Raw genomic sequence first — 13726 nt, forward strand, 5'->3', positions numbered from 1 at the left:
AGTATGTTTGCCACATGCCTCTGATTTATGATGTCTTTCCTCATTATCACCTCTATGTACATTCGTTTGCTTGGTATATGACATATGAAACTGAACTGAGTGATGAATATACCATGTTTAAAAGAGTTTATTCCAGTACTTTTGGGATGGCCTTTCTGAACGAGAGCTGCCTTTTGAAGGCTGAGTGTGGCTGAGTAGCTGCAGAATATGTGTACTGTTAATTTTATTTGAAGCTACTTTGGGTTTGTTTGTTTTCTTTTTTTCTTTGTTTGGGTTTTTGTTTGCTTGTTTGTTTGTTTTTTTGAAGATGATTGCCAAAGACTCCATAGTATTGGGAAATGAAAAGTATGATTATGATTGCATGGGTTTGCACTGTAGGAGTCTATTTTAGAGTGGGGAAAAAAAGGGTTTGCACTGTAGGAATCTATTTTAGAGTGGGGAAAAAACCCCAGCCTCTTGCAGCTCTCCTGGCATTGATGGGAGTACTTTCTCTGACATTATTAATGCTCACATTTACCTAAAATTAGTACAAGGAGGTAGGAAAAGCTCTGAAGAGCCGTAATGACCTCAGGAAAGACTGCATATTGATGCTTGCAGAAGCTGTGGGCAGCCGCAAACTCTGAAGACTGTTTATCAGTAATGGTCTTCATGGCAAAGAAAGCTTTTAAACCAAAAAAAGCTTTCTTGCACTGCCTGATGAAATTAAAATTTTGCAGAGCAGGGGTAGTCACCAGCCTTTTTGTAAGCAGATACTTGAAGTAAAACCTCTGCATTCAAATGAGTTAATTATCATTCAACTTGATTCCTGAAAGCAAGTGATCTAATCTGACACTTAACCTTTTTCAGCATGTAGCTTCCAGTCCTTTATGGTAGATGAGTAGAGTTTTGTTTAACAGGTTTAAGTGCTGTGGCAGTAGCATTATTCCCCTCCCCCCTCCTCCCCCCAATAATTTCCTTTCATGGTTTCCAAAGATCTGTGAATACTGATTGAAAGCTATTGTGCCAGTGGATTTGGCTTATTGGGTGCTAGCTGAACCACAGGTTTAGTGACTACACCTGGCCACTTAGTTCTTAAGCAGTAATAATACCTATTTTATTCTGTCTGACTTTGACCTTTTTGATATTTTCCTTAGACAATCTACTTCATCTTGATTCATCATCATTCCAGGATAGAGGTGTCCTTGGGGCTCTCTCTTAACACTGATATGGTACAGAAGATTTAAAATCAGGTATTGTTTTGGGTTTGTTTTTCCCACCAAAATGAAACACACAATCTAGAACTGAATGCCTTTTATTTTTTCCCCCCTTATGTGATTTGTCTTAATATTATGATTCTTTCAGCTGATGTTCACAAGGAATAGAGTCACGTGATGTATGAAGGCAAACACATACACTTCTCTGAGGTTGACAATAAGCCCTTGTGCTCATATAGCCCCAAACTGTGCAAGCAGAGGCGACTTAACGGCTACGCCTTCTGTATCAGACACGTTCTGGAGGACAAGACTGCCCCCTTCAAGCAATGTGAATATGTGGCCAAGTATAACAGCCAACGCTGCACCAACCCCATCCCCAAATCTGAGGATCGTAGGTGAGTTGTGGTTACCTGTTACAAAGTGGTAAGTGGCTGGGACATAGGCATGAGCTTTCTTTTAGATGCTGCCTGGTTTCAGAGTGAGGAAGGAACTGGCCTAAGTGGATTGAATTCCAGGAGGGAATTTTCTAACAGTTTTAACACCAGTAAACTGTATTTTGTTTTCTGTGGCAGCCAAGTACTCGGGAGACAATAATGTGCTGCCAGGGAAGTTTCTGGGAGTTTTTTGCTTTTCTCAAATTCACCATAAACTGTGGATCAAACCTACTATGCACTACCTGCTGTTCTAATTAATTTGCTCTGTCACTCACAGTATATGCTCTTAGAAAGGCCTGCTTGTTTGGCCAGCTGTGCCAAAAGCACACTTCCATCTGCTTTTCATGACAAACGGTTGAAAATGCATACCTTCTGGGCTTTGGGAGCAGTGACACATGGGGGCAAATCCAGAATTACAATTCAGTGTTTGTGATTTGGTATCGATATGTAGTGTTGTATTACTGGATTAAAATAAATATTTCTTGATAACAGATGAACCAGATGGTAAAGTGATGTCCACTCCCATTTCTTCTTTGCTTCCCCGCTTCATCTTCCCCTCTCTTCCCAAATAGAGATGCCCAGGGTGCCCAGGTATTAAGTGCCTTGCAAGAGATAGCACTTGCAGTTGTTGGAGAGCTGGGAATTCAGACCAGATTTACTGAATTGCAGCCCATACTGCAGCCACAAGGGCATTCTTCTTTGCTTTTTAAGGCTTTATGAACACCAGTGTCATTGGTGTTGCTTGGGTTGAAATAGTAGAATTTGTTTTGTCTTGTCTGCCAGGTATATATAACTTTAGTTTTTCAGTCATTGTTGCATGCTTTGTCTGCAACACAGTATTTAATTAATGTGTATGGTGACTATCTGAGGCTTGATCTGTTAGGAGTGATTTTTTAACCTAAAATATAAACAAAATATGCCAAAAAAGAGTCAAGCCACCATTCACTGACCTTTCACATTATGAGCTGCTATTCACTAACCTTTTGCAATATTAATAGTGTTCCCAGTGTGCCCTACATATAACTTCCTTCTCAGCTCACAGCTCCCTCTCTTGTCTGAAACAACAGTTGGACTGTGCTCTAAATTAACTTGCACTTCACCTACCATTTCAGTTGAGGAGACTGATGAAGTGAGAAAAAAACATGAATGTTTGTCAAAAGCTGTAGGGCAAATGCTCAAATGGCACAAGATGAATAACTTTAAGCTGTAATTTGACAGTCGGTGACTGTTTCTTTGCTGCTGTACAATTGAGGCTCTTTGGAAATAAGCTTGCAGAAATGATCATGGAAATTGTTAGCACAAATGGTATGCTGTAATTTCAGATGCAAGAGCTGACTGAACCAGAGTTGCTGTTTACCAAGGGTCATACTTAAAAACAATAGAAATAATACTACTTAATGACACTTTTTTAGGTCTCGTATGTTGCCATGGAATTTGAGATTTTTCTTTACACCTTGAATTGAGTTCACACTTTGTTCTTTTTGATTTTTCTCAAGTTAAAGTGAAGTGTGGTCATGACATCTGGTGTATGTTATATTAGAATAATTCAATTGCATGTCGAGTGTCATATTACAGTACTTGAAGAGGACAGCAGGTGTCTGAAGGAGAAAATAAACTTTTAATTTCAAATGAGAGGATGTGATAGTTTGAAAGAATATTTTAAAAGACTGCTTCTTAGGGCAGGGCTTAATTTTAACAATAAAACTTAATGAATGCTAGTGATAAGACTGTGCCTGCTCTAAACTTCCTTTTTGTTGGCAGGCAAACCTGTATCTGTTTCTTAGGTGACTTTTTTCACACTCCATTTGATATAAAGATCTTTGCTATGTCTGAGGTCTTCACTCATAGCTTTTATTTTTTTGGGTACAAAATTGCTGTCAGATGGTCAGTTTGTCACAGTTGTAGACATGTAACTGTACATGATCAGAAGCAGGCTGTATGATGCTCTGACAGCTATCTTTCTGGATACTTTTAAAGATGATAAAAAAAGAAGAGTTTTAACAGGACACATGCATTACATGCCAAAAGCTTCATAGTCTGTCCACAGATAATTAAAAAAATTATCACTTGACCCCAGACAAATGAGATGCTACCAGCCCCAAAGATGTTTAATATGCTCCCATATTAGTAGATTTCTTGTTAACCATTAACATTCTGCAAATTAAATCTATTAATAGTGCATGACTTCACTGCTTTATTTGAAGTCTATTTTCTTTATTCACTATCTTGCCTTTTTTAAAGAGTCTGCATGGGGTGATACAGACATGGGTTCTGTATATGTATGCCCTCTGAATATGTTTCCTAATTCTTATTCAAATATATGCGTAGATACTGAAATTCAACTTCACTTTTAAGTACAGAGTTATTACAATTTAGCTGGATTAAATGCCATTTTATCTCTAATTCTCCTCTTTCAAGAGAATCTTTAAAATATTTTGTTAATATGCAAGATGCTTTCCAGTTTATTTGGACCTACCTTTAAATAAGGGACAGAACACAATAGCAGTCTGGGATGTACTGGAAAGCAGAATGGAGTTGTATATGGAAAGCTATGCCCTGGATGTGCTGGGAAGCAGAATGCAGTTGTACATGGGAAACTGTCCAACTGAAGCTTTCAGAGGCTGTCACCTTTTGTGTGTCTCATGTTAACGATAGTTTCAGTGGATATCGACCCACTGCTCTTACCATATGTGCTCATTGCATTTGACCTCACCTGCACAAAATAAGTGCCTTTGTCACTGAGTAAGGAAGGGGTGGAAAAGACTATATTAGATATTCAATGTGATCTTGTTAGCTGGGAATAACTCGCAGGCAGGTTATAGAAGTGACAAATTGAGCCACTAAGACAGTCACATCAGAATTGGCTCTCATGGGGCCAGCTTGACCCTAACAGGTTTCACACTTAGTGCTGCGTGGAAGGTGTGCTACATACAGGTGCTGTTCCAGTCCTCCCCGTAGTCTGTCTTCCATGGTCGTGGTTTAAACCCAGCCAAAACACAGTGCTGTACCAGCTACATGGAAGAAAATTAACTCTATCCCAGCCAAAACCAGGAAAACTACTAAAGCCTTTCCTGGAATTACATCTGATCCCAAGCATTTATTGCTTTAAGTCAGCTGGCTATAGACTGGTTCTGGCAGAGTCAGGTAATATCTGCAGCACTGGGTAAAGCCAGTGCCCATTTGGACCAGGGCCAACGAAAAAGCCATCCTAGAACTTGGAAGGATGGGGAAGTCGCTGTGTATGCCTGCCTGGCTCTGCATGGGACTAGCTAGAGCCTGACAAGGCCAGGGTTGGATTGGTGCTATTAAATTATGTCTAGCCAAAACTGCCTGTGTGTAGTCTTCTCTAGCCAGAGAGAGAAAGACCTAAGTGCTCTTCCCAGTTTCTTCTTGCTTCTTTTACTCCAAAGTGTATCAGCCTCAGTTGTGCTGAAAGGCAGAGAGCTGAAAAGAGCCTAAAGCACAGAGCCAACTCAATGTGTACAGAAGTCTGCAAGTGCTTGTGATCTGTTTTCATTATGTTGTAGCCTGGCATCTGTGAGTTTGTGTCCAGAGGTGATGCCTGTGTAAGGTAAAGTTGATCCAGTGATGCAGGTCAGTTGTAAGAGCCAAAGCTTTATTCTGTGCCATATAAAAATGATTCTGTTACAGTTAAATGAACAAGCAAAACCCTTGCTAGCCTGAAACTCAGAGAATGTTATCAAGCTTCTTACCTGTTTATTTACCTTATCAATTATTTGCTTTCTCTTTGTTTTTCACAATGAAAACACAGAAGCTAGTTTTACCTTCTCATGTTGGCACTAGCACAAAGTGGCAATATTTAAGTTCTGAACAACAGGAGGGAAGCATTCACGTGCAGCACAGCTCTTTTTGTTGGAATTAGAAGGGGAAAAAAATTCCCTTGTGTTTTTGTCTGTTTATTGTTTTGTTTTCTGTCATACTAAAAGTGCAGTTGCAACTGATCTTAGTCTTGTTCAAACAAAATACTTTAAAAGTGCTTAATTTGAATTTTGGGAGTAGTGCTGTTGACTTTAAGGAAAGCTTTGTTGAGCCCTCATTTATAATTTTATTTTTAGAAGTGTGTATCTCACTATGAATTTACAGTATTCCAGTGTTCTAATAAGCATTTCACGCATCGCTGGCTTTCAGCTTGCCTCATCTAGATTTATTTATTGCTTACAACTTAATTATTTAGACAATAATAAGTAGCTGTACTTTTCAGCCTTTTCTGATTTATGAGTCCTTATGGGTGTGGATGCTTCAAGAAGCTACATATATGGAGATTGTTAAGGAGCATATATGAATTTGCTTTTTAGTTTTTTACCTTTTATGGACCCTTTAGAAGCAATTCACATATTGTTTCTTTAGGGGTTGTTCAACAAGTTGGAAGTCACTAAACTGAAGTGTTAAACCTGAGGGGGGGGGGGGATTGGTTTGGGCTTTTCTGCTGTTTTTTCTCCATGAAGATAAGGAATAATTTAATTTTAACCTATTTGTTCAAAAAAAAAAAACCCGTTACTTGGATTCCTACTGACTGGATTTTGAAGAATACCTTCATGGGTATTTCCTTGTCTTGTCCATAGATACATTGATGTAGGCATCACTCTTTCCCTATATCTTTGTTTTCATCTATGAGCTGCACAGTATAAATGAAATCCTGCAAGGGCAGAAGTCTTGATTGCTGGTCGCATTCTACAGAGGCAGAAGGGGCCTGCCTGTGTGAAACAGGAAAAGGATCAGATCATAGTTTCTATATTTCTATTAACTGCTTGTTTTAATCAAAGATTAATTGTTTACTTCTTAGTATGTTTTTTTTTAATCTGTGGCCATAAGTTGCAACTCTTTCCTTTTAATTTTCATTACAGACTTTTAGAGGCTTTTTTCCTTTTTTTTTTCTTTTAATAACATGACTTTCAAATCCTTTTTTATACATGTATTAGAAGAGTTTAAAATCCATGTTTGTGGAATGTATGTATACGTATTCCTGTCATTGTGTAAACATTTTCTAGCAGCAGAGAACTTCTTTTAAACTAGGTTTTTGTTTGAAGAACATTCAGCTAATTCTCTGGCTACAAAATTCATCATGTTAAACTACTATTAAATATTTATGCTACTTGTTCATCAGGTGCAAATAGTGACCCTTCTCAGCAGGTGTCTGTAGTGAGATTGTCCATATAAGAAACTGCTTCCTGCTACAGTGGAATTCGTAATAATGCTAATGTGTGTATTGATGAAAACGTTAGCTACTTCCAGTGAAAGAACAGTCAAATGGAAGGAAGTAGTCTTCAATGTACTTTTTCTTAGGAGCTTTTCAAATGATCAGATTTAATGGCTTGAGTTCTTGATGGTTTATGTGTCAGACAGTCCATTTGTTTTGTTCACTTTGTTTTGTGAGTACTTACCCTGTTAGAGAGTAAATATTTTGAATGGTTGTGTGTGAATTTCCTATGAGTAATGAATGAAGACTTTTATATCTTGAGATTACAAATTGTCACTTGTAAGTTTTTGTGTTCTGTTACAGGTTGGGAACACCACAGTTATCTGTTGTATCAGAAACAGTTATGTACGCTTCTTATAAAACCTCTTGTGTTTCAATCTGTATTCACATGAGATTGAGGGGCTTCCCTTAGTGATGTCTGTGTTCTTCAGATTTTACTTACAGGAGTTGCGTTAGTCACTGACTGCTTTTACTTTTCAAAGGTACTGCAACAGCCACCTGCAGGTACTTGGCTTTATACCGAAAAAGGAGAGGAAGAAAAAGAATGATCCAATAGAGGAGGTAAAGGTCAGGCATCAGATGGATGCTATGGCCTTCAGTCTGACAGTGCCCACCCTGGCCTTGAAGATGCCCAATGGACTGGATGGGATGTCCCTCTCCCCTCCAGGGGCTAGGCTTCCTCTCCACTACCTGGAGGCAGAATTAGAAGACCCCTTTGCTTTCAATGAGGAGGATGATGACCTAAAGAAAGGGGCAACGGTGAAGAAAAAGTTGCAGAGCAAGTTGGCTCAAAACCGGCAGCGCCAGAGAGAGACAGAGATTTTAAAAGTTCGCCAAGAGCACTTTAGCCCCCTTCCTGCACCTTTGCAGCAGCAGCCTCTGCAGCAGCAGCGCTCCCATCTGCCACCTTCATCAGCTTCATTAAAGCCAACAGGGCTACCGCAGGGCATAGTCTGCAAGTCACCTCAACCTCTGAACACCAGCCTACCAATGCAGGGAGTGGCACCCACCACACACACTATAGCACAAGCTCGGCAGTTGTCTAACAAGAGACCTCTGCCTCTCCTGCCACCCGCTAGGGCTCCTGTCATGGACCCTCCAAGGACTGATCGGGTCCTCATGAAAGCCACAGCCTTCTCTCCGCACTCGTCCTGCATGAGCCGGCTACAGAGACTGGTGAAACTGTGCACTCGAAAACAGCAGCTGGAGACTGATCTGTTTCCACATTTAGGTGGGTAGATAATAGATGCACTGCCACTTCTTTTTTTTTTTTAACTTGAAATCAGAAGACAAAAGGGAAATGTCTTCCTAGCTCTGTCCTGCATTTGTGTGTTGTCCTGACAAATAACCCTGACGAGGTAATTTCTCGGTGTTTTCTTTAGCCCTAAATGCCTCAGGGAATGCCTGGACCCATCCAGTATGGTTTATGGCATTTTGCTTGTTTCTTAATGTTCTGTTAACCATTTGGGAAATCAGAAGTGTAGAAAACACTGCTTGGATGTATAGACGTTGTGTAGAAGGTTTGCAACTCCAGTAATAAAGGTGGTGCCAGCTCACACAAGTGAGCAAAGTTAGGGTGTTAGCTGTGTGACAAGTGCACATGACAAAATGAGCAAACATAAAAGTTTGGAGGTTTGGTCCATCATGCTCTGCAGATCCAAATTTCCAGTTGACTGGGAACATTGGAGCACAAGAGAACTTTTCTTGACGGGGCCTATTGGTGTACAGAATATGGATGAATAAAAGCAAAAGACTACTGCAGGAGGGCAGCACCGTTACAGAAGATAATTGGAGAAGTGGAGTCTTGTCCACATTCCAGAGCAGCAATAGTTCCCTTCTTATTATTTAGGAATCATTACAACCACTTGCTGCTTGAGAAAATGTAAGTTAATATAACCAACTTGCTGCTAGGGCAGTAATACTCTAAAGTGTTAAAAAGCTGGCTGATCTCATGGCTTATTTGTCTGATTATGAATACAGACCTAGGTAGGCCTAGACAAACTTGTTTTCTCCCTCACCTTCCAAAGTCACCTACATTTCTGCTTAGTTTTAGATTGAACTTTTCTAACAAGTAAAATACTGATAGTGATAAGAGAAATGAGAATCAGTGGGTGATATTAGAGCAGGAATGCCTTTTATGATGGGCTTTTCTTTAAAAGGAAAAAAAAAGACTTCAAATAAATCTGGACGTTCTTCATACAACATCTTATTTAATTGCAAACATCTGTAATTTTTGCTATTTCAATTAACCTTTTTTAATTTGCTATTAAGATCTGTCCTTTGGCACTCATGGGATAGCTTGGCTATTTGTTCAGAAGATAATTAGCGTCCCATAGCATGTCTCCAAAGGAGATTGTTCTTCAGAAAGCCTCTTTGATGGTCCTATATATAATGCAGGTCTTTTGAGAAATGGCAACTCCAGAGGCACTTCTGAGTGTCACAGACCCCTATAGCTTAGAAAGTGACCCATGTTTTGAGAAACTGTAGAAACATCACCTTCTGTGTTTAAAGTTTTACGTTCTCAAGCGGTGAAGAGAATACAGTTTCCTGAAAAAGAGGCATAGTACAAAAACTGATTAGACCTATGAACATGTGCATCTGCATAACTGTATGTGTACGCAATTAGAACATTTTCTGTTTGGCAAAGTAGCAGAATTCACGTATTCATTATGTGAGAGTGGAAAAATACATTTCTTATTTGTTCACAATAGGCCTTTATATTAAGGACTAGTTATGCTGGTTCAGAGAATTTCAGGATTTCTTTTTTGTGACAGAATAGCACTAGAGATGACTACACAGAATCTTTAAAAAGGTGCAGCCAGTTTTATGTGTACCTACATCACAACCAAGTAATTGGATATTAATGTAACAGCAGTCTTCAGTGTGGGTATAGCTGGATCTGGATTAGATTTTACTCCTTCATTTCTGCAGTGCCCATTAGAAGCAATACAGTGCAATCTCTGGTTTTATTTTTAAACTTTGGGTAAATAATTTGTTACATGGTAACAATTGTGGACATCTTTATTCAGTAATTAAGTTGATTTTTTTTCCTTCGTTAATGGAAGGGATGGTAAATTCTGTCATTTTATTAAACGTCTTAATAGATTTGAATTTATTTCAAATGAATATCTTGAAAATAGGAATGAAGAATAAAATTTTCAGGATGCTGAAGTTCCTGAAAAATATGGTTTCTGATATTGCTGGTTTGTGTTAAAGCGTTGCTTCTCAGTGATGAAGGTGCTCTTGGTGATGGGTGGTATTCTAAGTACGTGTGTCTAACTCTGAAAATAGGTAACCATGTACTGATGCATTTACCAAATTCAAAGCATCTGACTTCAGAATCATCTCAGATAGAATTGTTTAGTTTATTTTTAGCAAAAATAAAGTGCTCCTTAACTCTAGCCCAGCTACTGCTCCATTTTCAGGGAGCACACAAGAAAGTGAAAATGTAATAGTGTTGGCTTGTAAATGCAGTTATGGGATTTTATGCCACGTGCTGCAAGGAATTGGCAAGGATTCCACTGGCTGTGGGAGAGAGTAGGAAAAACTGCAAAAGGTGAAGCTCCAGATAAACTGTTCCACCTGAGAAATTGCTGGACTCTGTTTCTGGCTGTCCCGTTCAGTTGTGTTTAGCTTGACTAACTGAGGCTGCTGGTGCATACAATAAGTTGATCCTACTGCATCATCATTAAGCAAAAGCATGCAAAAGTGCAAGAGCATTTGCATCTCTCCCTTAAGCTCTCTTTTCATGCTAATGTATGCATTTGGCAGACAATTACAGAGGCTGAGCAGAGGAACATTCTGTGTAGCTGTGTGTCTGTCCATGCTGTTCTGTTTTGCAGTTTTCCTATTCTCCCTCTATTGTGGCACAGAGCAGGGGTCAGAATATGAGCAGAAATGAAAGTGACCTATTTAGATCATATAGTATTAAAAATTACCAGGCACTCATTTCCTCATGGCAGGGAGTTCTCCACTATTTCTTCTCTAAAGATCTCATGTGCTTGGTATCAAAGCTGGAATATTTTTCTGGGCTTGAGATAGCTGGTCATCTTGCTCCCACTGTGTGTGGATAAAGAAGCCAATAAGGATTTTAAAAGGAAAACTCAAAGTTGACAAAAATCAGTGCATGCTGTTTGCACACTAATGGAGCTGTTACTGTAACTTTTCCTGTAGAATTGAGAATATTATATGACTTTCTCAAACATAATTATGCTTGTGACTATACTACACATTCATCTTTTGTACCATAGTTTGCTCAGAGACTTGTATGAGGTAGATACACTTCTCATCCAGCTTTCATGTTTTCAATTCCCTTAGGGCTGGATTGGTCTGAAGACAGTGGAGAAGAGTTGGAAGATTCAGAGCAAACCTCCCCTTACCAGGTTGCATGGTCTATCCGAGAAACCCTCGGCTATGATAGACATGGGTGAGTATAATTCTTTAGTATTCATGTTGGCACTGGTGGCATAAATCATGTAAATGTGAGCTTCACTTCAAATGGAGCTAGTAGAATTTAAGCACTTGTTCAAGTGCTTTGCTGAAACAAAGGATTGTTTGAACTCATTTGTTTGTAAGAACTATGAAACAGCTTGTCACCTTCTGTCCTGGTTTCCACCTAACTTAGACACAGTTGTGCAGTCTGCTATCAGAAGGATGCATCAGGAAATAATTCAAGCTTATTTGCCTAAATTCAATTAAGTTTGGTTGGATTTATTCATTAACTTGCATGCCTTGCTGAGTAGAGGTAATTCCTGAATTAGAACCAAATGAAAGTAGTTGCCATTGGTTTCTTGTCTTTTCTGCTGTCTGTGAATGGCTTTATTAGCAAACTTGCTACATTTTACTCATTAATCTTCACAGTAATTGTGCAGGATGATGTTTTAATGGGTTTTTTTTAAAAGGGTAAGGCACTTTCCACAATTAAGTGTTGAATAAACCTCTGCCAAATAGTTGGGAGCATGAGAGGAAGTGTTGTGATTGAAGGGATAAGCAGAGCTGGTACAGAAAGACATCGTTCTTCATATGCTGCTACATCATAAATCTGAACTTACAGCAGAATATGATAATATATGTCTATTAATGTAAACATTTTAAGGTGCAAAGTTAAAGCAAAGCATCCCAAGCATAGTATTTTGACAGAACTGAGGTATGTTGATAACAAAAGAAAATTGGGGTCTCAATAAAATTTATGCTTTTTATAACATGATTCTCTTTCACTATGAAACTGGACTTTTTGAGACTACAACTCTCTCCCTTTGTTTAATTTTTAAATATCACAGTTAGAGTAATGATGTTAAAGAAACATTATTTTGTTGTTACATGAAAATTCTGAAACTTACCAGCACTTCTCACCATTTCTAAAGTCTGCGCACGAGGTGAACAACTTTAACTCTATCTCTGTCATGAGGACAGACACCGGGATGCTACATACACAGAGCCTTCAGTGAATCGAAGCTGTGTAGACCACTTTTTTACAAAGAAGGGGTTTTTCCTGTTATGAATGGCCATTGTTTTTTAGAGCATCAGCAGTCAGAGAGAGAGAGTGAGCTTTCACAAACACTAATTTTAACTTAAAAGCCAACTTTTAAATCAACTGTTTTGGGAAGACATGAACAGACTTTCAGACTTCTAAATCACACATAATTTTCAGAGCAGACATATCTGTTAAATAACTTCACTTGAACTCGTCTCTCTTTGACATTTGATCTGGTTTTCCCATAGATACCTTTTTTTTTTTGTAAACTTATAAAGGTCATCGCTGTGTGTTCTGTCTTCTATTTGTCTTAACTTCCTTCAGATTCTTCCTACTCTTTTCACATACTGAGGGAAAAGAATAGCTTGTCTTGATGTTTTCTGTTTCATTCTAGCATTTTTTGCACCGCAGTTAAACACTGTCTTAACTAATCATGATGGATAATTTTTTGTATGGTACTAGCTGGTTTTGTACTTCCTGTTAGCCTGCGCAGTGTTAGCTCTGTAACTAATATACTAATTTTGTTTATAGACAAATATTGATACAGTCACTTGATGTCAGCCTTCTTAAACTTTTAATTCCTATTCTGTAAGCTTCTGTAGCGGCATCTATTGCCTGTAATGTTTCACCTTAACACTTCTGCAGGGTGGTCTGCTGCTTCTAAAAATGAATTAGCTCAGACTATTTCTTGGGTGATTTGAGTTGTCAAAATGACTGTCCTGCTAATCTGGAGTGGTGGCTCCTAACTAAGTAAGACAAAATGACTTGTTATGAGTCTGAATTTTACCAGAAAACCAATGGAAGTTGTTTCCCAAAACCTTTGATTCTGAAATCACATACCTAAATATACAAGAGGTTGCTATGTTTTTTTCACAGTAAAATGAAAGCTATTTTTTCCTCTGTTCACTTGTGTTTGAGCTCATGGTCCATGTGAAAGAAAGATAATTCTCCACCAGCTAAATCCATTCTGTCTTTTTGCTTTGAATTTGTGGAACACAGTAGGAGTGATGCTTCTCAGAACAGATCGCTAAGAGAAAGCCAAGAATCAATTTCTTTGTTACTGGACAGCTTGTTCTCAGCATTTCTGGTTGTGTGATTGTGGGGGTAATCTTCTAACTCCCCGTTGAACTTCTTTGTGATACTCTAGCTGCTCTTAAGCTATGAAAAATTCACCAGATTGATTTTAAATTCACGTCTTAACAGTAATATGTTTCTGAGTTCACCTGTATTGTGGCCTTTCAATCTGTAAAATTCATGTTGCTGCAGGCATTTGTGTAAACACAGGGCAAATGTTTGCTTTTTTTATTCTGTGCTTCAATTTTGAAAAATTGGGGTTCCTGTGTCACAGGATTCCAGGATGCAGTACTTCAAGGCAGGCGTAAGTGTTTGAATCAAATAGTAGTGCAGG

At 38.7% G+C, this 13726-nt stretch overlaps 1 protein-coding gene across 1 annotated transcript in view; it reads left to right on the forward strand.

The window, feature by feature from the left end:
• The window catches only part of INO80D (INO80 complex subunit D), a 33061-nt gene that overhangs the window by 8513 nt on the left and 10822 nt on the right, over nucleotides 1-13726 (forward strand). Inside the window, exons 3-6 of the mRNA XM_013127902.3 lie at nucleotides 1134-1229; nucleotides 1342-1588; nucleotides 7328-8076; nucleotides 11163-11271. Of these exons, the coding sequence (XP_012983356.1) occupies nucleotides 1371-1588; nucleotides 7328-8076; nucleotides 11163-11271 (1076 nt within the window). The 5' untranslated portion in view covers nucleotides 1134-1229; nucleotides 1342-1370. The remainder of the gene's footprint in view (nucleotides 1-1133; nucleotides 1230-1341; nucleotides 1589-7327; nucleotides 8077-11162; nucleotides 11272-13726) is intronic.

This window comes from Melopsittacus undulatus, chromosome 8 (genome assembly GCF_012275295.1).
Source record: "Melopsittacus undulatus isolate bMelUnd1 chromosome 8, bMelUnd1.mat.Z, whole genome shotgun sequence".
Classification (NCBI taxonomy): domain Eukaryota; kingdom Metazoa; phylum Chordata; class Aves; order Psittaciformes; family Psittaculidae; genus Melopsittacus; species Melopsittacus undulatus.